General features: G+C 44.5%; 1 protein-coding gene across 1 annotated transcript in view; it reads right to left on the bottom strand.

Moving 5' to 3' along the window:
- Positions 1–4,464: 4,464 nt before the first annotated feature.
- Positions 4,465–26,495, bottom strand: part of LOC123809494 (NACHT, LRR and PYD domains-containing protein 1-like) — a 50,450-nt gene continuing 28,419 nt past the window's right edge. Inside the window, 6 exon segments of the mRNA XM_045824694.1 lie at positions 4,465–4,754; positions 5,208–5,252; positions 7,142–7,283; positions 9,702–9,827; positions 10,395–10,654; positions 24,915–25,138. Coding sequence (XP_045680650.1) covers positions 4,465–4,754; positions 5,208–5,252; positions 7,142–7,283; positions 9,702–9,827; positions 10,395–10,654; positions 24,915–25,138 — 1,087 coding nt within the window.

The raw sequence follows: 26,495 nt of genomic DNA, 5'->3' as shown, positions 1-26,495 counted from the left end.
GGGCTGTCCTGGAAAAGGAGGGAGGGCTGGGCTGGCCATTCAGGAGGTGTCTGCTACATCTACTCCTGACCACTACACACACACACACACACACACACACACCCCATCACCACACACGAGCATCACACACACCACCCTCAGAGCCAGGCTTGCCCTCGGCCACTGTATTTCAGGGATGCCTGGGCCTGCACAGCCCACTTTGGTCATGCAGAACAACAAAGAGTCAAGGTCTCTGCTGAAGGGACCCAGTCCCTAGACACTCCTCCTCTTCCCGGCAGAGGTGAGGGGGGTAGTTCCTCTGAAGGGAGTGGATGGTCTCACTGCCAGCTGCCCTGGGAAGTGACTAATATGGGGCAGGAGGACGTGGGTCCCACCCTGTGGGATGCATGGTCCTGGTCCTGACACTGCTGTCATTTCTGTCAGGCTTTGGTGTAAAGTGTTGGCGCAGATGCTCACCAGGGGGCAGAACACAGCTCCTGAAAACAGCAACTGGCTGCATCCCACCAGGAAGAGACAATTAGACCTTCTTGGAGTTCAGTGGGTGCCACAGGGCATGTGATGAAGTAGTGACTGCAGGCCCACACAGAGGACTGGAAGCCCTGTCTTGTCTTGTCTCATATGTGACCTCATGGTTTAGGCAGTTGTAGTGGGTCTGATAGTAAGAAATGACAACTTGGTTTCAGATTCCTCTTCTGGGCCCCTAGAGAGCAGGGACACAGCAGCCCAGCATTTTTCCTGGTGGATTTGCATTTCCCTGTTTGCAGTGATAGAGAGTCCTTTTCGTCACAGTGGCCTGGGGGGTGGGCAGGAGTACAGGCTCTGGGGTCAGCTCCCAGGGGGTGAATCCCAAGTCCACCACTTAGTTCCTGTGAGAATTTGGGGACAACACTTACCATCTCTCTGCCTCCATTTATCTGTGACATGAGGATGATAGTGGTACCTGTTGTCATAGGGTTTGTGATGGTAAGTTGATGTCAGCTGAACTAGGCCACAGGGCCTGGATAGTGGGTCAAACATATTTTTGGGTGTTTCCGTGAGGGTGTTCTTAGATGAAGTGAACATTTAAATGTGTAATGTTGACTTTAGTAGCATTGGAATCAGTAGCGCAGATTGCCCTCCACAGTATGACCAGCCCCCTGCAATCATCTGCAGGCTGGAATAGAATGAAAGACTGGCATCCCCTGAGCTCCAGGGCATCCTACCAGTAAACAGCCACGACAGCTCTGCCCTGGGCCTCTAGTCTGCAAGCCCACCCTGCAGATGTTGGACTTGCCAGCCTTCATAATCGTGTGAGCCAATGCCTTAAACCAAATCTCCCCTCTATGGATACGCACATCCTATTGGCTGTGTTTCTCTGGAAAACGCTGGCTAATCCAAACTTCTCATTAAGGTTAAATAATGTATATGTATAATTCTTATGGAATAAGACAGGGATGGGTAGCTGCACTAGCAGACTGTAACCTCAGTGTTTGCTCCTGTCCAGGTTCAGCTTCATGGGTGCCTGTGTTCTCTCACTCTTTGAACACGTCCTGGGGCTACAGAAAATGTCCTCATACCCTCAGCAATGACCGAGGGCAATATGTTTTGCTCCAAAGGTCAGGCACTTCTTATGTCATCATAAAGGGATGGCACCTGGCCAAGATAGCTCTGTTCTGCATGACTTGGAATGTATGGTTTCTTGACTTTGTGCGGAAAGAATTCCAGACAGGAGTCCAGGTGATTTTGAGAGTATATTTAGTAAAACTTTGGGACAATGAACCAAAGGAAGAGCTTAACAGAAGAAGCTGGAACACAGTAATAGTAGTGAGCCTAAGCTGGGCCGCTTAGACTCAGGAAAGAAAGTCCCAGTAACAGTGTGGAGCCCAGGTGGGGCTGCTTTTGGCTCCCTGAAAAGTTAGGCATGAGGAAAACCCTTGGAACTTAGGAGAAAGAATGTAAACTTACACGCCCAAGAAGAGCAGAGGAAAAGACTGAACACTGGGTATTTAGTCTTAAGGGTATTTATCTGTTTTCTGCAGGTGGGAATTTTAGGGGAGGTCTCAATCAGAACATTCATCAGCTTCCCAGGTGGGTCCTGTAATATGCTGATGCACCAAAGTGAGGTATAGTGGGGTGTGGGGTCATTCTCTGCTCAGCTTCACCTCTATCTTGTATTTGTCTGGATCTGACTGGGATTTTTTCTTTTTATTCCTCTGACTTTATTTGGTTTTTGGATTTGTCTGACACCAATGGCACAAACTGGGTCTCTGCTATCTCTCTCCCTGACTAGGGTGATTTAAGCTACCCACTATCTAGTTAGAGAGGGGAGATGTGAACCACCTGCTCGTAAGTGGCTTTGGTTAGGGAGGGTAGGGACTTGTGATTTCTTATCTGGCTTTAATTGCTCAGCTGTTCATTTAACTGCTTTCTCTCTGTTTCCCTCATTCCACTGTCAAGGAATTTTTCTAGGTTCTCACTGACCTGCCTCAACAGAGGTGGCATGGCAGGAAGGGGAGGCTGACCCAGACACCCTGCCTGCCATGACCCTGTGAACCTGTGGCCCCGACAACCATCACAGCCCCAGCTGGGAGTTAAAACTTGGAGGACAGTGTCTGGGACAGGCCCCGAGCAACCAGGCCCCACCATTAGCTTCCTGTGGAGAAAAGCAGAGCTTTTTTAGGAGGATCTGGATTTGACCTTGAGAATGAAGTAAACTACAGTGTATACATGGGCTCTGTCCTGTGCAATGTGATGCCCAGTGCAAGGCAACAGGAACAAATAGGTTTGTCCTGAGGATGTTCTTCCATGCTTCTCACACACTTACAGGAGGGCTCTGGCTGTTTGGTGAGGAAACAAGCTCTGTGACATACTGGCATATCTTTTGTCTCTTAACAACATAAGGACTTCAAATTCAGAATGCAGTCATGCACCCGCCACATGCAGCAGAAAACTGCCCACAGGGCAGCTGGTCTGGATTACATTTAAATACAATTCATTGTGCTGCTTCCTTGTCCTTGGAGGAGGAGCACCAGAGTCCTGAGTGCAGAGTCCTCATGATATTTTCGCTTCTGCACAGGCTTCTCCTACCTGGGTCCAGAAAGCAGACACAGCTCCCTGAATCTTAGGAAAAAAACATTCTCTTTAAGTACAGGTGTCCTGCACCCACCCAGTGAGCAGTGAAACCGAAAGATTATGCCTATCGTTTACTACATACTCCCTTGGAGCTGAACACTGATCTGAGCTCATACATGTATGTCATTTAACCCTCATAACAAGCATCATAGTCTGGGAGGCCATAGAATGGACACCTTTAGCTGTGTGGTGGAGGGTAAGGAGAGTGGGTGAGGCCCAGGTAGATGGTGGGAAGAAGTGACTCTGAAGGAGGAGGGGGACAAAGTGGGGAGGGAGGGATGACAAACTTGGGCTTCTGCGTATTGCAATGGGGTAAACTGAGTGGAGCTTTGCTCTCACGAGTTGAGAATGACATTGGTGCAAATGACTCAACACCAGCGGGTTTAATTCTAAGATTACTGATTCACTGGGGCCGAAGGGGATGGCCTACTAATGGGGGAATTATTACTTGGGTGGGTCTTTGAATTCCATGAACAGTATAGTGGCCAGGAAGGGAATTAAAGGATATATTTGGGGAATGTCCTTTATCATTTACTTATTCATAAACCCTCACTTAACACCCACTGTGTGCCAGTGACTGCCCTGGGCACTGGCAATAACCTGCTTAGACATGGCTCCTGTCCTCAGGATGCTTACCATCTAGTGTGGAGGGACCAGGAGAAAAGCAGTCAGGACAATGCCATGTGCTGAGTATTCTGATGGGATGGGGGACACAGGGTGCTCTGGGAGCACTGGGCAGTGGTGCCTAAGCCAGCTGCAAAGACATGGAATCACTGTGCACAGCAGAAGTCATTGAGGTGAGGTCTAGATGCCATTCCCCCTGCAGCCTCCTTCACCCTCTCCTGGCTCTAGGAATCCAGCTAAACTTTAACAACCACAAAGCACGGCTTGAACTAAGAGAAAATCCAAGCTCAATATTGACTAGTAAAAAGTAAATCTTTTTTCCTCCTATTTACAAGGCATTTAAAACCCACAAGGTGTCCATTTCCATGGTGTGTCTCCAGCAGAGGTACCAGCTGCATTTTCTTCCTAATTCTCCCCACATATCAGTGGCACAGAGAGGACTCTCAGCCTGGCTGTGGTGGCCACTGGATGGGGAGTGTGGGTGAGGCTTCTACAAGGTTTGCAGGTGTCCTGCCAGCTGCACATGCACATTCCTGAGATGCTGCCATCCCACCTGGACCTCTGGCCTGTAGAAGTCAAGGGAGACAGTCTGGGTGCCCACAGGGCGATCCTGGGCCTGGACATGTAATGCCCAGCAAGTGCATCACCGACATTTCATAACTTCATAATAGAAGGCAGGTCAGAGGCCAACTTGTTTAGAGGCAGGACTCACAGTCAGGTGAGGAGCCCTCATGGTTCTCCTCCATGGCCCCACCCCTCCCAGATATCCATAATCAGGTGAGGGTCAGACTCCTTCAGGGCTTGGTAGAGTTTATCTTTGCGTGTCTTGTTCCAGCTGCTGCTGAAGCTGAACAGCATCCTCATCTTGGCTGGATTGGTGGACTCAGCCCGCACCTTCTGATACTGCTCGTCACTTAGCATTTGTCCATATAGCTTGTCCAGGACTTGGTCCACTAAAGCCACTCGAGCCACCAGCTGCTCCCGATGCCGGTCCACAAAGTGCAGTAAGGCTGGGGCATCTGGGGGTGAATGTGAGTTTGGCAGCAAATGAAGAAGAGCTTCCACTACAGCCTCTACTTCTGATTCCCCACCTCTAACTCTGCACTCACCTTCTCTGCCTCCTTGGGTGCCCCCACCCTGTGAAAACATGGACCACCAGACACGTGGTCCATGCCTCTGCCTCCCTCATGTCAGCTTCCAGCCGAGACTTCTGCTGGAGCTGGGTGTGGGGCTGGGTTCATGATGGAGGCATTTCAGGTTGTTCTATGGAAGGTGCCAGGGTCTCCATGGGCAAGAATAAGGAGGATGGGGAAGGACTCTGCCCTGGGGCACACACCACTCTCCAAGTCCTGGTCTGTTGTAAAGTCTGCAATGATAGAGTCCTTTCCTTTCTCTTCTCCCTCCCCTCCAGGAGCAGAGAGCACACCCCAGACCAGCCATGGCTCCTGTGGTCTCCAACAGCTGCTACTGACCTGTATGGTGTGCAGGGACCAGAGTAGCTTCAGGTCTGAGGTCTCCTGGAGGAAAACAGACAGGAAGAAGCTTCTGTAACAGTGGTAGTTATTAACACAAACAGGAAGCCTTTAAACTGCGACATGTGTCTCACGGCTGAGATTATTGGGTTCTTAGAACAAGCTACAGACTCATTCTAACAGAATTTAGGGAAAGGGTTGCAGATGAGTCCATTCTTCAGGCATATGTGGAAACTGAGGCCCAGAAGCTATGATCAGAGGGACAGTGAGAGTTATTAATTTATACCTGAACACTGTAGACATGTGTTACTTCAGTCTTGGCCTGGAAGGTACCCTGGGGGAGGAATAACTGAGTCCTTGGTAGATAGCTTCAACTGTGAGATCTCCTTTTCAGAATGGAAGTCAACCTCCTTCTCTTTGTCTGGTCTTCTAGATTCACACTGTTTATTTTGGATTTGATGTCAGAATCAAGAATCAAGATCAAGAAAATCTTAGCACTCAGAGTAATGGGTAAATTTCAATGGGAAAAGCAAACAACAACAGTAACAATGAATGAAGGATGTAACAATTGCTTGCAAAGGAAAAGAAGGGGGAGTCCACAGCAGCTCCTGTGGACAAGGCCTGAGAGTTTGGGCCACCCAAGTTCCGGGTGAGCGGACAGTGTGGGAGGTGAGCTCAAGCAGAGGGGAGCTCCCGCTGCTGTGCTGGGAGCATCTGGTCCATTTGAATGGAGGGAGCGGGAGTTCCACATCCTCCATGCTGACTGGATGGTCTTAGAGTCCATCCTGACTCATCCTCAAATGGGCTCATCTGCTGAGCAAGGTGACTGGGATGGCAAAGTTTTGAAAAACTAAACCATAAGAGGAATGATGGAAGGGACTAGTGGTATTTAACTGGCATAGGAAAAAAATTAAGGGAGGCCACTATAGTCTTCAAGTACTGTATCTGAAAGTCTTTACCGTGGGGATTGGGATAGAGCCTCTGTCAGCTGTAAGGGGCAGAATTAAGACTGAAGAGAGGAAGAGACTGGCTTAATGTGAGAGAAAATGACCTTACTGCCATGTTAAGGACTGGTTCATGAGATGAGAACATACATTAGTAGTTTAATTTTTTCTACAATAATACAAGGTAGGTAGTATGGTCTGCATTTTATAAATGCGGAACTGGAAAGTCAGATGAGTTATGTAATTTTCCCCAAATCACCCAGCAAGTAAGTGCCAGAGGGGGATTCAAACCAAGGTCTGACACTGGGGCTGTTTCGTGCACACCTGTGATTGTGCCCATGTGAGACTGAGTAAAACCTGTTCCCTTTCTGCACATGGGAAGCTGTGGTGGCAGCTCAGGAGGTAGATCCAACTTATTTCAACAGCACACGGGCCCTGGTTGTCCCTTCAATGAATGTTTAGGAGATTTTGGTCTTTGAGGGTGTTAGTGCTCACTTAAAAAACTATAAATTGTCATCCATGCCTGAAAATTCATTATTCGATTCTCTCTTGTCTACCTTGAAGAAAGCTTAATGACATAGGGTAAAGTACCTGCTATTGTCAAAATTGGCTTAATTCATACAATCATATAATCATCTAGTTATTGTTTCAGGTCACACCCAATCCATTATGAGAAAAATTACCACAGGCCTTGCTGATGTCTAACTCTGTTAATACAGGGCAGTGTGGAGACATGAAGGTGCATTGGACAGGGAATGGAGTTCAGAGAAGATTAACTTGAGTTCGAATTCCAGTCATACAGCTGTTACATAAATAGAAAGATTAACTTCTCTGGGCTATTCTCAGCAGCAAGTTGTGATAATACAGAGTCTCTCTCTCTCTCTCTCTCTCTCTCTCTCTCTCTCTCACACACACACACACACACACACACACACACACACACACACATTCTGTAACTGACTCTGCTCCCTACACTTGTCTTGAGTTTACCTGATTTCACCAAGGCCTCCCACACCAGAGTTCCTTCTTCCTTGTGTCTTAGGTACAGCCTGATCTTTAACTTCAAATGGCCAACATGTAATTCAGAGAAGAGCTGGGCTTCCCCAGGGTTCCGATAGCAGAGCTCCAGTTCCTGTAGGAGAAGATATCATGTGAGAGGCCACCATTCATCCTGCAAGTGAGGTCTCTCCCCACCTGACATCTTTGTGGCCCTGCTCAGCTCCATGGGAACCCTAGTCCTAACTGTAATTCTAACCCTAGCCATAACCCTTGAAAGATCTGCACTGAAATTAATCACCTGTTCACACTCTCTCTGCTGTTTTCCTCCTCTTCCACAAACACTGACCCAGAAGAAAGAGGGCACAGCTGGGTGCCCCACAGATGAGTCAGGACTCATCCACAGTATAGTGCTCACACGTCCCAAACCAGATCTTTCTCTCTCCTCCTCCCCCATCTTGATCCAAATCCTCACTTCTCCAGCCCAAAGCCTGTCTTCTCAATGGATCATAAGTTTGACCCACTTTGAACCAAGAGAAAACTTATATCCTTCCCCTTTTCTAAATTCCATTCAAGACTTTTGATTCCCAACTGTTTTCCAAGAACTTCCCCTCCCCAGTTTCCCACACTCATTAAATGACACTACCAACCACTGAGCACTCATGTTCCAGACTTAGGCATCCTCCCTAACTCCTACCTTTCTCTCCCATACACCAAGTCCTGTTGGCTCTACCTCCAACCTGTCCCTGAGTCCATGAACTTACCTTCATCTGCACTGCTGCCTCCCTAGTCAAGCCTTCATCAGCTCCTGCCTGCCCTATGCCAATAGCCTTTTGACTTGTCTTTCTGTTTTCACTCCTAACTTCTTATCACTCATTCTTACCCAGCAGCCAGAGGCATCTGCATGAAACTAAATCAGCTCTCACATTACAAGTCAGACCCTCTAAGACACTGTCATTGCACTTGGAACAAAATCCAAACTCCACACCAGGGATACATGGTCGATGGGTCCCAGGAAACTTGTCTCATATGTGACCCCATCCATCTCCTCTCTTTGCTGCAGTCATTGAGCTCTGCCACACTGACCTCCAATTTGTCACAAAGAGGTGTCAAGGGTGCCTGCTCCTCTGCTTCTGTTCCCATAGGACTCTGTCACAGATGTCCCCCCACCAGAACCCTTCTTGTCATTCAGGTCTCAGCTCAGATGTGGCCACCTCAGTGACACCTCCCAAGACACACCTTCCCAGATGACCTGGTGTATAGCAGCCTGAGTTACACTCTCACATGGCCTGGTGTGTTTTCCCACAGTGCTTTATGTTTTTGGTCACTGATTCTTCAATTATTTATGTAGGTCTCAACCCACCATGGTGTCATGATCCCAAGGGCAGGGCCTTCTCTGTCTTGTTCAGTGACCATTCCAACTGCAGCCAGCACGTAGCTGGCAGTGGGTAAACGTCTGTTGAATGACTGAGTCATGTCTCTCCTCCCTTGTTAACAACCAACACAGCAGGAAACTGTAGGGTATTCATCCTTGGATCCATGTATCCCCACTGGAAGGACACACATCACTCCCTCCTGACCACTGCACATCCACTCCATCTGCCATCTCCACTTAGGAGAGTTCGAGGACTCATCTGAGAACAGGAGGGAAAGAGGATCCATGCTGGTTCCACTACAGACTGTCCCTCAGTGGATGCTCTGACCCTGAGCAGCATAGTCTGGGCTGTGGTGAAAATGGAGATATCACAGCTGAGTGTCCAGTGTCCTGATCTCATCTGCCTCTGGTGAGAAGGGGAGACTGAGAGAGGACAAAGGCAGCCCCTGAGGTCCAGGAGCTGGTCTGATGCTCACAGCTGGAAGTGTTGTTACAAATGCATCTGCACTGCCACCTCAGCTGTGCTGTCCTCCTGTTGGACACAGGATCTCCGAGTGTCCCTTTTAGACGGGGTGCTGTGCAGCCCACAAAATGACAAACACCATCCCACCCCTCTGCACTTGTGACTGCTGCTTCATAAATTATGGTTTGTGCTGGCTGAGTCTGCCCTCCCCAGAGACAAAGTCACTGAGGCTCCCAATGACCGAATTTCCCTGCCCTCTGACAACAGCAGGTTGAGAGCAAACCCCCATTTCCTTGGATCTTCCCTCAGGTTACCCAGCCACATCCCAAATCACAAATAGGTTCTTTCTGAGACCCTGTCCTGAGAGGCCCACGATTCCCATTGGTGCATGTTCTCAGGCTGCAATGAGAACTGACCTAGTGTGTTCACTATGGGTGTGTTCCTGGTGCTTGTACTTGGAGAGCATCAATTCTCTGGACTCCAACCCTTCTCAGTTCCCCTAAGTCCACCCTGTTCTTGTCCCTGTCCTGAATGTGACCCTCACTCCTACCAGCTGTCTTTCTCCCAATCTTTGAAGCCTTCTCTCTCACCCCAAACCCCACTTGCTGTCAGCCGTACCCCAACTGGGCCTGTCCTGGGAAAGCCGAGACCTGCCCCAGAGCTATTTCCAAGCATGGCCTCTGACCTCAGGGAGGGGGAACATTGAGGCTGCTCACCTGAGGGATTATTACCATCTCCTCTGAACCAGACACGGTGTATCGGGAGCCCATGTAGAGTGGGGTCATTGGGGGCGGCTTGTGTAGTCGCACAAACTGAAACTTCTTTTCTTCATCATCTATGGCCTGAGGAGCATAGAGAACACTGATCAGGGAGGATGGTCTGGATCTGGCTCAGAGATTCTGCCCTGTGGAATCCTGTCTGAGCAAAGTAAAACTTGCTTCCACGAGTCTGTGTACAGAGGAGGCTGTACCCTCCATGGCATATTGATGCCCCGCTTACCTGCACCCCCTTCCCCTAACTGCTAATGGAGAGGCTCACAGTTTGCCTCTGCCATGTGCAGGGCCCGATTATGGCAAGGCTAGAAAAGAAGTGAGGATGGAAGATGGGGACAGCCCTGGGTATGGAACCCTCCCATCCTCTGACCCTGGAGAGAAGCTGATGAAGTGTGAATGACGACTGATGAGTGATGTGTCCATGGTGAGTGAGAGAGCAGTGAACCTGCCTGACAGAGGCCTTAGGGGCCCAGGAGACCAGTCCATGGCTAAGGAGGGGTGGGGATACTTATCTCTTTAAATTTTCCTGCTCTTAAGAGGTTAATCCTTATGTCCAGCTGACTCATTGAGGGGGCTGTTTGGGTGTCAATCATGTCTCTGTCAGCCCACCCTGGCCTGGCCTTTCTGGTTTGCCACCTTGCAAATGGAGCAGTCATTGGGAATCAGGTAGAGGTGGAAGGTCACTTCCTCATGCTGGAGGTGATGGTAGAGCAGCACATTGGAGGTGATGGGAATGGGCAGGACAGCATGGATAATTCTCAGTAGAACTCCGATGGGGGAGAAGCTGGGGTTCTCCAGGACTGCGTAGTGGGGCTCCACCCTGGATGGCTTCTCCAGGACTATCCCCTCCTCTTTCATGTGGGCCACTTGGAACCAGGACATGTCCATATTTTCTCCTGAAAAGAATGAATTCAAGAAACAAGGATTTAATGCCCTCATGGAGTCAGGCTTTGCAGGGGAAGTGTGGTCCTCAGGTGCAGGCTCAGTGGCCTCCATGGGGGACCCAGCTAGGAGAGATGGCTGGACCAGGTCTGGGTTTTATTGTAGCTGCTGGTACAGGTTCTATAGAGAGGGAGCACCTCTGATAGACCCTCAAGCTAGATCTATACTCAGTCCTTGGTCCTGGATCTGGGAAACGTATTGACCCATGGTTACCTGCGCTGGATTCTGTAATAATGAGGTCTGTTGAGTGAAGTTTGCAGGCCTGACTTCTCACAGGTAGAGAACAGCAAGGAGAAACTAGAGTGGGGGAATGGAGTGTACATGGGTAGTGTACCTTTGTGGAGTGTTTGTCGTGAACCCTTCAAATCCTTCTCTTCTAGAAAGAACCAGCTCCGCCCTCATTGTGTGGGTCTTGGCAGGACTCAAGCTTGGTCTTCCACTTGGGAAGCTGCTGCTGCCATGAAGAAATGACAGAGGTGCGTGACCAGGACTTGACTAAGTGGATGCTCCTAACCAGGACCTTGATCTGGAGGTGGCAACACACAGGTAAAAGGACAGAGGTTCTTTTGGCAGCAGCCATGGATTCAAGAGTCCAGCAGCCACTGTGGCAGGAGGGACCTGCAGGGGCTGTGTCTGCAGCAGATGTCTCCCCATTTTACTTGTGACAGCTTTGACTTCTCAGCATTTTTATTCACTGCCTAGTTTTCCCTTTAAGACTGGTTGCCTAATCATTTGTTGTTCCTATGAAATACTCAATATTCTCCTTAGACGTTCCTCTTGTGCATTAATCAGGCAGTTGTGTTTTCTTTGACTGCAGCTAAGATCTCTGACCAGTGCACCAGATATGAAGATTGACACCACAAAAGAGCTCAAGGGATGAGGCTGGTAGTGAGAGAGTCACTGGCCCAGGTGTCAGGATTCCTGGCTCCCTCCCTATATTGCTTGGCAACTGCTGCAATGCAGGAGGTTTCTGGGCAACCAAGGCACATCCAGGAAGGCTCACAGGCCCTCAGTCTGCATGGTCACCAATGGGAACATTGCTGATTGCTGTTCATCCCAGGAGTGACTGTGGAGATTGCTACATAAGTTTTCTCAAACCTCGTTTCTCAAACATCTCCATATCAATCAATTAGTTTCTCAAAGTGTTCATGGGAAAAATATCAAGAAAACTTTGATTCTCAACCCAATAAACCTTTCATGTTCATACCTATATGATCAATCACTCATCTCTTAGGAATCGTTCAGTTTTCTTTTCTTTTTAAATATATTTTATTGATTATGCTATTACAGTTGTCCCATTTCCCCCCTTCACTCCCCTCCACCCTGTACACCCTCTTCCTCCCACTTCCCCCCTTTTAGTTCATGTCCATGTGTCATACTTATAAGTTCTTTAGCTTCTACATTTCTCATACTGTTCTTACCCTCCCCGAAATCATTCAGTTTTCAAACAAATTGTTTCTCAAACAGCCTTCTGGAACAAATTAACTTCAAGAACTGAGATTCCACTGTATTCATTGTTTATATTTTTAATGAAAAAGAATACCACAGTGGTGTACACCATGTGACAGAATGCAGAAGCATTCACCTCTGACCCCACCAAGCAGTGCAACTATCATTACCATCTTTCCCTGTCTCATGAGTCTTTCTCTGCAGCAGCACCTCTTCATGTTTCCATCACAGCCAGGAGCTTTGTCTCCTGTCTTTCCCATGCTGGTTTGAATGGCCACAAGCCCCAGCAGACCTTTCCAAGGACTGTAGCACATGATCCCTGCTAGGGATGCAGCATCCCTGGTTCACCGCTCCCTCCTTGTTTCAGCTCTGAGGTTCCTTCCATGATAATCAGTCCTGCGGTGCACATGTTTCTGCAGAGAACTTTTCCATTTCCCTTGGGGTAGTACCTTGGAACTGATAAATCCTAAGGGAGGTGAAAAGTGTGTGAAAGGATGACAACATTTCTATGAGTTGCCATATTTTGTACAGTTGCTTCTCAAAGAGGTGGTGCACTTGGCACTGCCTTGGTGACAGTGGATGAGGTCACCTTGCTCTCCACATAACGGGAATGTCCTCACGGTCCAGATGAGGAAATTAAAACCTGTGAAGCAATGTGTTTTTCCCAAGGTCACGAGCCAGCCAGAGCCCTGGGGTGAGAGCCCTGTACTCTGACCACAGTCCATGGTAGCTTATTCATCAGTCTATAGATGGTCAGATGGGAGGAAGTTACCTGTCTCAACTTGTTGTCAGAGCCCTCAGCACCTGCTCCTCAACTTTCCCATGTGAATGGGCCTCTACAGGCCCTGAGCTACCTCATGCCTCCCTCCCCACTGTTTACTCCCAAACCTTCCCCAGTTAGCTTTCCCTAGTGATGCTGTCTGTCAAGCCAGACACCCCCAGACCCTTGGGTCTCTCCCCTGGGGACTGGCCTCTGCTCCTCCTGAGGAGCAGCTTGAATTGACGGCTAGACTTTGTGGCCTCAACACAGGAGCCTCCCCTGGGTCTGGGCAGCTCTTTTCTTTAGTTTTTCATCTGTTTTTCTTTCTACTAGTTTCTGAATGATTGTCCTTACATACATATGTATTTTTTGACTGAGGACTCAAATATTTTACTGTGTATACTTAAAGTCTGAAGTAAATCAATGCTTATATATAGAAGTGACACTAAATATATTTAAGTCCTGGAATGATACCATAAATTAATATCAGTCTATAGAGTGACACACTGCTTAACAACAGGGATGTGCTCTGAGAAATGCACTTTTTGGCAATTTTGTCATTGTGTGAACTTCGGGGAGTGTGCGTGCACAGACCTAGATGGCACAGTCTGCTGCACAGCTAGGCTCCAGGGAAGGCCTCCCTCGTATACGTGGTCTGTCAATGAGCAAATGGTTGTAGGTGCATGACTGTAAATGAAACATTAGAAATATATCGTCCTATATTACCTAACCTATGCATATCATAAGGGTGCTTACCTTATGGCATAAGCTAGAACATGAATTGTTTAATAAATCATCCTATCATAATTCAATAAAGTTCCTGTCTGAGTCCTGTTTGACAGGAGAACCGCATCAGGTCCTTCTCACTGTGTCACTAAGTTGACAGGCATGAGGCGTCTGGCAGCCAGCACTGGCTGGCTGTGCATCTGATGTCTCTCATGGCCTGGACTGGACAGCCTGAGCCGCAGCCCCCGCCCCCAACACTGCTCCTGCTGCCCATGGGCTCAAACTTTGCTGCCCACCCTGGGGGAGGAGCAGAGATGCTGCCTAAGCCACCCTGTCTGTGTTGGCACAGGCGCAGGCCCTTTTCTGTGCCTCTGTGGGCAACACTGGGCGTTGTTGTCAGGTCACTTGTGGTCTCCAGAAACTGGAGGATTCCTCTTTCCTGATGAGTCTGGAAGTATTTCAGCACTTTAACCAGGAGGACAGGGGTGGTGCTGCCTTTGTCTCCTTGTGAACAACACTAGGACCTTCGGCCGCTTCAACACTCTTACTTGCTGTTGGTGTTGGCTTTTAGTTCTCTCTCTTTTTAAATACCCCCCCACTTTGGACGTTGTTATTGCTGCTTTATCTCCCAGTCTTTGGTTTGAGTTATCCAGATGTGTCTCCGTGTGTTGGCGGATCATTTTATCTTGCACCTCACACCTTCCATGTGGGGCCACTTTCCTTTTTCCTGAGACACATCCTTTAGGATTCCCTTAGTAAGGATTTGTTCGTGGAAAGCTATCTTGGCTTTGGTTTGTTTGCAAATGTCTATTTTTCACCTTCTTTAAAAATTTTTTAAACTAAGTCTTGGGGATGTCAGTTGTTAATAGGATCACATAGGTTTCACGTGTTCATTTCTGTGATAATAAACCATATATTGCTCTGTGCATCCGCCACCTACAGTCAAACCATCTTGGTCACCAGATATTAGCCCCCTGCACCTCCACTCCCTTCCCTTTGGCAACCACCACAGTGCTGTCTGTGTCCATGAGTTTCAGTGTTATATCCCAAATGTGAGCAGGGTCATATGGTTCTTAACTTTTTCTGACTGACTTATTTCACTTAGCATAATATCCTTGAGGTTCATCCACGTTGTTGTAAATGGCAGCATGTGTGTTTTCTTGTGGCTGAGGAGTATTCCATTGTGAATATGAGCCACATCCTTTTCTATGCAGTCCTTTATGAAAGGACACCTTGGTTGTCTCCCTGTCTCGGCCACTGTGAATGATGCTGCAATGATGGAGGTGTGCACATGCCTTCATGAATACATGTGTTGGAGTTTTCGGGTAGATAGACAGGAGAGGGATTTCTAGGTCATGTGGTAACTTTATTCTTAAATTTTTGAGGAACTGCCAGACTGTTTTCTATAATGGCTGAACCAGTTACATTCCCACCAGCAGTAAACGAAGGTTCCTCTTTCTTCACCACCTTTCTAGCTATTGGTATCTCTTGTCTTGTTGATAACAGCCATTCCAACAGATGTGAGGTGGTATCTCATTGTAGTTTTGATTTGCATTTCCCTAATAGCTAGTGAGGTTCCACATCTTTTCATATATATATATATGTCTTCTTGGAAGAGGTATCTGTTCAGGTCCTCCACCCACTTTTCATTTGGATTGTTTGTTTGGTGTTGAGTTTTATGAGTTCTTTATATATATTGGACAGGAAACCTTTGTCAAAGCTGTTGTTTGAAAATATTTCCTATTCAGTTGGTTGCAGGGACCCAGTTTTTGTTTTGTTGTCAGTTTCTTTTGCTATGAAGAAGCTTTTTAGTTTGACACATTCCCATTCATTAATTTTTGCATTTACTTCCCTTGCCTTTGGAATTAAATTAATAAAATGTTCTCAATGACCAAGATACATTTAGTATCTGCATTTTCTTCTCTGTAATTTATTATTTCAGATCTTATATTTAGTCTTTGATCTGCTTTGAATTAATTTTTGTACTTGGGGACAAACTATGATCTGTTTTCATTCTTTTCTGTGTGGCTTTCCAATTTTCTTGGCAACATTTATTGAGGAGGCTTTCTTTTCTCCATTGTATGTTTCTGGCTCCTTTGGTGAAAGTTATCAGCCCATGTACATATGGTTTTATATCACATGGACTCTCAATTCTCCTCCATTGATCTGTGTGTTTTTCTTGAAATACGATACATACTGTTTTGATTATCATGGCTCTGTAGTACAATTTGAAGTCAGGTAGTGTGATACCTCTTGTTTCATTCTTTTTCCTCAGAATTGCTTTGGCTATTTGGGATCTTTTGTGGTTCCATATAAATTTTATTTTATTTTGTTTCCTTAAAAGATGACATTTGGATGTTGATGGGGACTGCATGAAATATGCATATTACTTCGGATAATATGGTCATTTTAACTATGTTGAATCTGCCAGTCCATGAACATGGAATATCTTTCCATTTTGTTGTATTTTTTTCAATCTCTTAATAATATGTGTACTTTGCAGTATCTAGGTCTTTTACATCTTTTGTTACCTTTATCTCCAGGTATTTTATTCCTTTGGTTGTGACTGCAAAAGGAATTGCTTTATTCTTTTCTTTTTCTGAAGCTTCCTTGTTGGGGTACAGGAAAGCAGTAGGTTTTTGTCCATTGATTCTGTATCCTGCCACTTCACTGTATTTGTTTGTCGCTTTCAATAGTTCTTGATGGACTCTTTTGGGTTTTCTATGTACAGAATCATGTCATCTGCAAAAAGTGACACTTGTTTCTTCCTTTCCAATTTGGATGTCTTTTTTTTTCCTCTTGCCTTATTGTTCTGGCTAAGACTTCCAGACCTATGTTGAATAAGAGTAGTGAGAGTGGCATCCTTGTCTCATTCCTGATTCTGGAGGGAAAGCTTTCAGTTTTTCACCATTGAGTGTGATATTGGCTGAGTGTTTGTCACATATGGTCTTTATCATGTTGAGATAATTTCCTTCTATTCCTATTTTGTTGAGTGTTTTAATGATAAGTGGATATTGTGCCTTATCAAATGCTATTTCTGCATCTATTGATATGATCATATGATTTTTGTCCTTTCTTTTGTTAATGTGTGCATTATACTGAATCTTGAATTATCCTTGTACCCCTGGAAGGAACCCCTCTTGATTGTGATGTATTATTTTCAAATGTATTGTTGTATTTGATGTGCTAGTATTTTGTTTAGAATTTTTGCATCTTACTTATCAGAGGTATTGGTCTGTAATGTCCTTTTTTTGCGTTATCCTTACCAGGTTTTGGTATCAGGGTTATGCTGGCCTCATAAATATGTTAGGAAGTACTGCCTATTCAATTTTTAAAAAATGTTTGAGAAGTTAGGTTTTAAATCTTCGACTGTTTGGTAGAATTCACTGGTGATGATCACTGATGACCAGACTGATTCTGGTCTTGGAGTTTTATTTTTGGGGAGGTTTTTGATGGTCATTTAATTTCCTTGTGCTGATCAGTCTATTTAGATTGTCCAATTTTCCATGATTAAGTCTAGGAAGTTATATATTTCTAGGAACTTATCCATTCATTCTAGATTGTTGAATTTTGTGGCCTATAGTCTTTTGTACTATTCTAGCATGATCTTTTGTATTTCTGTGGTGTCTGTGGAAACTTCTCCTCTTTCATTTCTGATTTTGTTTCCATGGGTTTTTTCCCTTTATTCCTTAGTGAGTCTAGCCAGGAGGTTATCAATTTTATTAATCTTTTCAAAGAATCAGATCTTTATTTTATTAATTTTATGTAGTCTTTTTGTTCTCTATTTCATCCAATAATATTTATTCTTATTTTTATTTTTAAAAATATATTTTATTGATTATGCTATTACAGTTGTCCCATTTCCCCCCTTTATTCCCTTCTGCCCTGCACAGCCACTTCCACCTGAATTCCCTCCCTTTAGTTCATGTCCATGGGTCTTACATATAAGGTCTTTAGCTTCTACATTTCCCATACTATTTTTACCCTCCCCCTGTCTATTTTCTACCTACCATTTATGCTGCTTGTTCTCTGTACCTTTTCCACCTCTCTCCCCCTGCTCCACTGATAACCCTCCATGTGATCTCCATTTCTGTGATTCTGTTCCTGTTCTAGTTATTCGCTTAGTTTGTTTTTGTTCTTTTTAGGTTCGGTTGTTAATAGCCGTGAGTTTGTTGTCATTTTACTGTTCATATTTTTTATCTTCTTTTTCTTAGATAAGTCCCTTTAACATTTCATATAATAAGGGCTGGGTGACGATGAACTCTTTTAACCTGACCTTATCTGGGAAGAACTTTATTTGCCCTTCCATTCTAAATGAAAGCTTTGCTGGATAGAGTCATCTTGGATGTAGGTCCTTGCCTTTCATGACTTGGAATACTTCTTTCCAGCCCCTTCTTGCCTGCAAGGTTTCTTTTGAGATATCAGCTGATAGTGATATCAGCTGATATTGATAGTAATGGGAACTCCTCTGTAGGTAACTCTCTCTTTTCCTCTTGCTGCTTTTAATATTCTCTCCTTATCTTTAATCTTGGGTAGCTTAATGATGATGTGCCTTGGTGTGTTCCCCCTTGGGTCCAACTTCTTTGGGACTCTCTGAGCTTCCTGAACTTCCTGAAAGTCTATTTCCTTTGCGAGACTGGGGAAGTTCTCCTTCATTATGTTTTCAAATAAGTTTTCAATTTCTTGCTCTTCCTCTCCAACTTCTAGTACCCATATGATTCAGATGTTGAAACATTTAAAGATGTTCTGGAGGTTCCTAAGCCTCTCCTCATTCTTTCGAATTCTTGTTTATTCATTCTGTTCTGGTTGGATGTTTCTTTCTTCCTTCTGCTCCAAACCATTGATTTGAGCCCTGGTTTCCTTCTTGTCACTGTTGGTTCCCTGTAGATTTTTCTTTATTTCACATAATGTGACCTTCATTGCTGCCTGATTCTTTTTTATGCTGATGAAATACCCAGTGAGTTCCTGGAGCATCCTGATAACCAGTGTTTTGGACTGTGTATCTGATAGTTTGGCTATCTCTTTATCACTTAGTTGTATAATTTTCTGGAGCTTTGAAATGTTCTTTCATCTGGGCCTTTTTTTTTTGTCTTGTCTGTGCCTGTTACATGGTAAGGGAAGGAGTCTTAGGTGTTCACCAGGGCAGGAAACACATGTAGCAGTTTGTGGTGCTGTATGTGGGGGAGGGGTTTGAGAGGGAACAGTGCGGTTTGCTGTGCTCTCTGCTGGTTTTCAGTCACTTCCCCCCCTACCCACAACCAAATTGGGCCTTTCTAGTGCTGATTCCAGGTGGGTGGGTTTGCATATGTTCTAGGACCTTGTGGGTCTCTCCAGTGAACTTTCCTATGAGGCTGGTAGTTTCTCCCACTGCTGCCTCAACCCTCACAGATGTTTTCAGTCAGAGGCTTTGAGGATTTATTTCCCCGTACTGGCACCCTAGCTTGTGCAGTCTACCTCACTCCCTAGTTGTCCCTCCTGGTTTATCTGCATGCAAATGTGGGACCACCCAGTCTGCAAGCCATGGCTTCACCCAGTCCTCAAGCTACCACCTTGCCCATCCTGGTCCACCAGCCGCTGCCTTGCCGCAAGTCCTCTCTACCCAGCTACCCATTTCTGCCCCCCTACTGGCCTGGATGAATGCTTCTTCTTTAACTCCTTGGTTGTCAAACCTCCATACAGTTTGATTTTCTGTCAGTTCTGGTTGTTTTTTATTTTTAAATTTGTTGTTGTCCTTGTTTTGTTTGTGCGAGGAGGCACAGTGTGTCTACCTGTGCCTCCATCTTGGACAGAAGTCCCAATTCTGCTCTAATACTTATTATTTTATTTTTTTCCTGGTGACTTTTGAGTTCCTTTTATTCTTCTCTTTATATCTTTAAGATGTAATGTCAAGTTATTTATTTGGAATTTCTGATGTTTCTTGAGATAGTCCTGTAATAATATAAACTTCCCTCTTGTTACTGTTTTCACTGCATCACAGCAAGTTTTTATATGTTGTATTGTCATTCTCATTCATATGTATGTCTTTTCATCTCACCTTTTATTGCCTCTTTGACCCAGTCATGTTTTAGTAGTGTGTTGTCTAACTTCCAAATATTTGTGGGTTTCTTTACTTCCTCTATGCATTTGATTTCTAATTTCAAGGCATTGTGGTCAGAGAATATGGTTGGTATCAGTTCATTCTTCTTGCATTTGTTGAGGCCAGTTTTGTGACCCAGCATAGGATCTAGCCTTGAGAATGTCCCGTGTGCACTGGAGAAGAGTGTGTAATCTGATGATCTACGATGAAAGACTCTGTATATGTCAATTATGTCCGTTTGATCTAATGTGTGATTTAAGGCTGATAATTCTTGACTGACTCTGTTTGGATGATCTATCTGGAGCTGTCAGTGGAGGATTAAGGTCCCCAACCATAATCGTGTTTTGGTCTGTTTCTCTCTTTAGCTCTGTGAGTAATTGTTTTATATATTTTGGTGCTCCTTGATTGGGTGCATGTATATTAAGAAGTGTCATGAATTCTTGACGTAGTGTCCCTTTACCATTATAATACATCCATCTTTATCTCTTTTTACCTTGGTTATCTTGAAATCTATTTTGTTAGATATAAGTATGGCTACAGATGGTTTTCTGTGGAGGTTATTTGCTTGGAGAATTATTTAGCACTGTTTCACTTACCTTTGTCTTTGCAGCTTAGATGTGTCTTTGAAGGCAGCACATGGTTGGGTTTTGTGTTTGATCTAATCTCTTAGTCTGCACCTCTTCACTGGTGAATTCAGTTCATTTACATTGGTGGTAATTACTGATGTATGAGGATTTCCTATAGCCATTTGAGCCTTTGTTTTCTGATGAGCTCTGTGCCTCATAGTTTCTTTTCCTTTGTGTTTCTGCTGATTAATTTTGTTTGGTGGTATTCCATGCTCCTTTAATTTGTTTCTTTTTTTAAGCTATGCTTAAAAATCTCATGGATTTTTTTTTTTGTGGGCATGTTACCAGTGAGTTTAATTAAAAAGTTGCATATTTACAGTAGATTTTCTTTTCTTTTGATGCATCTGCTCTCCATCCTCCCTTGCAAGTTCAAACCTTTGCACCCTCCCCTTTTATGTTTCTGTTGTCACAAAGTATCCCTGTTTATGCTGTAAGGTTTTTTTCTTTTTCTGTGATCTTACTCAAAATGTGGTGAGCTTTTACTCTTTGTTTCAGGTGGAATAATTCCCTTGAATATTTCCTGCAGTGGAGGTTTTCTGGTGATAAATTTCCTGAGCTATGTATGACTGGAAAGGTCTTTATTTTTCCTTCAACTTAAAGGATAACTTTGCTGGATATATTTTTTCTTGGTTGGTAATGTCTGCCTTTTAGTATTTTGATTTTTGGTTCCACTCTTTTCTGGCTTATATTTTCTGGGAGAAGTTTGATGATAACCTGATGGGCTTTCTTTTGTAGGTCACTTTCATTTTTCCTTGGGTGCTTTGAGAATTTTTTCTTTTTTATTAATTTTTGGCAGTTTTAATAACATGGGCCTCTTTGGATTAAGTTAACTAGATGTTCTGTTTGCTTTCAGATTTGAGGATCTAGTTCTTTTCACAGGTTTGGGAAGCTCTCATCCACTATTTGTTTGAATAGGCTCTCTGTTCCCTTCTCCCTTCTCCTTCTGGTGTACCTATAATTCTCATATTGCTTTTTCTGACTGAGCCTGGCAGTTCTTGTAGAGCTCTTTCATTTCTCTATGCTCAGTTCTCACTTGTTTCCTCTGCATCATTTCTAGATTTTTATTTTCAATATCACTAATTCTTTCCTCCATCTGATTGGCTCTGTTTTCTACACTGAGTAGTTCATTCTTGCTCTCCTGTATTGAATGCTTCTTCTCCAGGACTTGTTTGGCTCTTTCTTAAAATTTGGTCTCTTTGGTAAAGTACTCAATTTGTTCATTAATTTATTTTCTGAGTGCTTCGATTTGCCTGTTTCTATTTTCTCGCATGTTGTTGAGTGTTTTCAGAACTGCAATCTTGAATTCTCTGTTATTTATATCACATATTTCCCTGTGTTCCAGGTTGCTTTCTGGAGATTTTCCATTTTCTTTCTCAGATGCCTTACTCCCTTGGTTATTCATGGTATTTGTTGGGCTCCTTTTATGTCTAGGCATCCATGCATTGGTAATTCACTAGCAGATTTCTATGAAGAGGTCTTTCTACTATTTTCCAGCATGTGGCAGGAAATCACAAGTTTTTAGCTCTGTGAAATCCTAAAGCTGACCTCTGTGGCTGCAGTTAGCATGTCACATACAGCCGTGATGTTTGGGGGTAGGGTTTGTTTTGCCCACTCGGTAATGTGACTTCAGACTTCAGATGAGTGACTTCCTGTGCCCCAAATGGGGATCAGTCACCAAGGTAAATGAGGATTTAGATGTAACAGTCCTTGGGTTTACAGGTGACGTGCTCCAAAACTTTACAATAATGATGCCAGGGAGGTGAAATCTGGGAGCTTAAGGGGCATGAGGGCTCTGGGGATCCTTTCTTTGTTGGAAACACTGAGTGTAAGACAGCTGAACATCGTGGCAGAACCACTGTGCCTTATCCTAGTCCAGGATTCCTGGCCACCTGCTGGCTACGCTGCAGTTTGCACCACTCACTCCTGCAGAAGTTCCACTGAGACTGCTTCTCCCAGATGAAGGAAGCACCAGCTACAGCTAGCTTTGTCTCCTCTCTGAGTTGAACCTACTGCAAACTTCAGGCTGCAGGGCGGTGTCTGTGGCCATCTGAGCCCTCCTCCTTTCTCACCTTGCCCGTTGGCTCACCTTTAGATACTTCCATATGTGGATCTCTCAGGCCTGCTTGTATGTTGAGCAGGGAATCTTTTGTTAAGTTATAGCTGATCAAATTGTTGAAATTTCAGGCGCAGATACCAAGGGGATCTCGTGTGCCACCATTCCTCTGACACCAACCCACTCTTCTTAAAAATAATTTTTCTGTAGTTGCAATTTGTGATTGACAGTTATTTTCTCCAAACTTTGAGAATATCATTCACATCTTTTGCTTCACATTGCTTCTGCTGAAAAATCAGGCGATGTCCTAATTTCAGCACCTTGCTCAATAATCTTTCTGGCTGCCATTAAAACCTGCCCTGAGACTTTTGCATTTTGTAGATTCACTATAATTGATTCAGTGCTAATTTATCTCTTTCCTCTCTCACGCTTTGGATTTTTAAGATTTCTCCTTGTTAGAATTGAGGGCAGACAAGGAGCTTCCCAGACAAGAAAAATGAAAGGAGTTCATCGTCACCAAACAGTATTATATAGAATATAATATTTTACATTATATGAAATGTTACATTAAGGGACTTATTTTAGAAAAAGAAAATAAAAACTATGAACAATAAAATGACAATAAAAACAGATCTATCAACAACTGAATCTAAAAAACAAACTAAGCAAATAAGAACAGAGACAGAATCATAGATGCAGAGAGTATTTTGATGGTTGCCAGATGGGAGGTGGGTGTTGGGGAATGGGTGAAGACGTGAGGAGATTGAGAAGTACAAATAGGTAGTTACAGAATAGTCACAGGGATGTAAAGTACAGCATAGGTAAAGGACTAGCCAAAGAACTTATATACCTGACCCATGGACATGAACAATGGTGTGGGTATTGCCTGAGGGAGTGGGGGGTGTCAGGGACCACTTTGTGTGGTATTGGAGACTGTAGCCCCATGCAAGCAGGGCTTGAAAGAGGCCTGTAAGTATCCACTGGAATGCCTGAAATGCTGGAGGCAGGCATGACCTGATACTAGCATGGAAGGTTCCCTAGGAAATCAGGCCTAAAGAATGCATTATACCCTTTGAAGCTTGCTTTGCTTTGTATAGCCCTGTTGATATAGACCAGATGTTTAAATTCAAAGCATAAGGGAGTGGACTCCTAATCTCATGAACCATGCCTTAACGACCCTCTGGTGTCAGCATATCTAAAAGACCTTGACCTGAGGCAGATCTCTGTGTTTCCTCAGTTGTTATCTATGGATAATATCTGTTCTCTGTAACTATGGCCTTTAGACTTTGGTTGATAAGTTTTACATGCCTGCTGTATACCCCTGCACATACTGAGCCCAATAAAATCTGTTTCACAGAAGGACTCAGGGCATTCTCCACTAAAGGGAATTGCCACCCCCTTCCCCACTGGAAGAACAGATTGTGTCCAGGCACAACTCATTCTCATTTGTGGCGACTGGGAGAGATCCACCGGATGGGGCACCATACAGGGGGGCGCTGGGTGGAGGGGGACAAGGAGGGAAAAACTGGGACAACTGTAATAGCATAATCAATAAAATATAATTAAAAGAAAAAAGAACTCACATCTTTCAGCAATTCTAATAATTTATTTGCAAATCTCTGTTTGAATATTATACCTTCTACATTTTCTGTATAATATCCTTCTGGAATTGTGATTAAAAGTATGTTAGGCCTTCTCATAGTATGTTCATGTCAGTTTATCTTTTCTTATATTTTCTGTCATTTTAGCTTATTTTCAAACTTGATTTATTATTTTTAATGGTTTATTGCTTCTCACTCATGCTTTAAGGACTATTTTTAGGACTGATACCTGGTACCTGATATTTCTGTTGGTTCTCACATATGATGCCTTGTTGGTTTCTGAGGTTTTTTGACTGAGAGCCTATACCTTTTGTAACTTTATCTGTGGGAAGTCTTTGGAGGTGGGAGAGTTTGGGATAACCATGTAACCATTCATGCCTCCATCTCCTACTGGGTGCCCTTCTTTTCTGGCTTGAGCTCTCCCTTGGAGTCTGGTGACACTGTTTCTTTTCTCTGACTGTGGCAGTACCAATGGCTTTTCATTTGTTGTTAGCCTTCAGGGGCCCCAAACCTTTCTTGTTTGTTCACTTAGCTTTACTTTGCAAACAGTCTTGTCTTTGGAAAGTCTTTTTGAAAATCCCAACTGAGTATATTATGTTTCCTCCAGGGACCCTGAGTGATACCATCTATTTGAAGAGAACTTACTAAGTGCTGGTTATTATTGTTATAGAGGAGACTACTTTTAATTGAAGGAAATTCAAGTAATTCAGGCAAAAATAATTATGAGGCTTGGGAATAAAAATGTTTTAAAAAGTATGCCTCGAGCACAGTGGAATGAGAGAGAAAGCTGTCTGCACTTCTGTAACCCTCCCTCAGCCTGTGTAAAGAAGCCATAAACTCCTCCCTCAGGACATCACCAACTGAAGCAATTCCAGGCCCATTCTCACCACCATCACCTGCCCTCCACACCCCCACTTGCTTACCTTGGAGATCTACAAAGTGAGGGAGGTACACAGCTGCCACAGCCCCTGGTTCAGCCTTGATGTCAAACAGAGGCCCTGCCACCACCCAGCTGTGCTGTGGGTCAATCTGGTCCAGGAACTGTCTCCAGGCACAGAATTCAACCTCAATGGTCACTGGCCTCCTCACCACAAAGTGGAGACCCATGTTGGGCCAATGGTAGGAGCCAGCCATGGGGAAGTGAACTCTGGGAGAACAGGGAGAGGTAGGCAGTGAATTACTCATTCTACACAACCTCACTGAGTACCTACTGAATGTCTGACCCCATGCACGGCCCTGTGTGTCCAGCAGGGTGGCTGCAAGCTCAGATACCATCATCAGAGGGATGTGGGTTTGAGACCTGGCCCCTCTGCTCTCTACTGTGGATCCCTGAGCAAGTCATTGATGTCCCTCATCTCAGTTTTCTTATGTGTAAGTAAAGTAAGAATAGCGCCACCTCCTGGAGTTGTGAGTGATAAGTGACCTAATGTGTGCTGACCCCTACTATGTGCCTGGGCAGTGTTAGCTGTTCCTATAATGGTGATGGGAGTGATAGTAATAATAATAATAATAATAATAATAATAATAATAATAATAATAATAATAATAATAATATTAATGATAACAAAATAAGGAAGGGTTATTGTTTTTAAGGGGCCCATTTTTCTATAATTAAAACAATTTATATGGTGCTATTAATGCTAACCTCTTGGACAATATAGAAATGCCATACAAAGATCATACACTTTACCCAGGTTCCCTGTGGGTAAAAAGTGGGTCCCTGGGATGTGTAGTGTCTGTGTGTAAGTTGGGGGTAATACTGTCTCCCAGCTGAGATCATGCCTGTGATAGGGAATGGCACTGTGTGATGTAAGAGCTGGGGACTAAAATTATAGACGCTTATTACTTAGGACTGGGAACCCTGTGGAGGCAGGGCTGCCACATGCAGGTCAGGGCTCCTCGTTTCTGGCATGGTCCTTTACAGAGGGGATATTTATAAAGCAGGAACGTGTAGATGGAATGAGATGTAAATGAGATTTATGAGACATAGCAAACCAAATACAATGAAGGGACTTTGTCTGGACCCTGATTGGAAGAGACCACCTGCAAGGACACATCTTGGACAATTGAGCAGATCTGAATACAGACTGAGTGTTAGATGACAGGGAAATAACTTGTAAACGTTGTTAGATATGATAGTGGTGTTGTGGTTATGTAAGAAAAGGCCTTTATGTGTATTTTTCAAAGTGCATCACAAAATATGTAAGGATAAATCACCTGATCACTTGGATTTAAAACCCTGTAACAACAAACTGGGGACAAGTGAAGAGTTGAAACAAGCATGGTAAAACGGTTGTCGGAGCCGAGTAATTGGGACATGGAAGTTCTTTGGACTCTATTTTTTGGTGTCTTTGCAACTTTTCTTAGTAAAATTGCTTTTTCCATAATATAAGCTCCAACCCAGTATCTCAGCCTTGCCTCTGCCTGTTGGCTTGGCAACAGAGAGAACCTAGTGGGCCATGAATGCGGTGTGGAGTGTCTGTAGGGATCCAATGTGGGGGTGG

The sequence above is a fragment of the Phyllostomus hastatus genome, unplaced genomic scaffold (assembly GCF_019186645.2).
Source record: "Phyllostomus hastatus isolate PE091 unplaced genomic scaffold, TTU_PhHast_1.1 phas_scaffold_55, whole genome shotgun sequence".
Classification (NCBI taxonomy): domain Eukaryota; kingdom Metazoa; phylum Chordata; class Mammalia; order Chiroptera; family Phyllostomidae; genus Phyllostomus; species Phyllostomus hastatus.
This window is presented reverse-complemented; position numbering and strand designations above follow the sequence as displayed.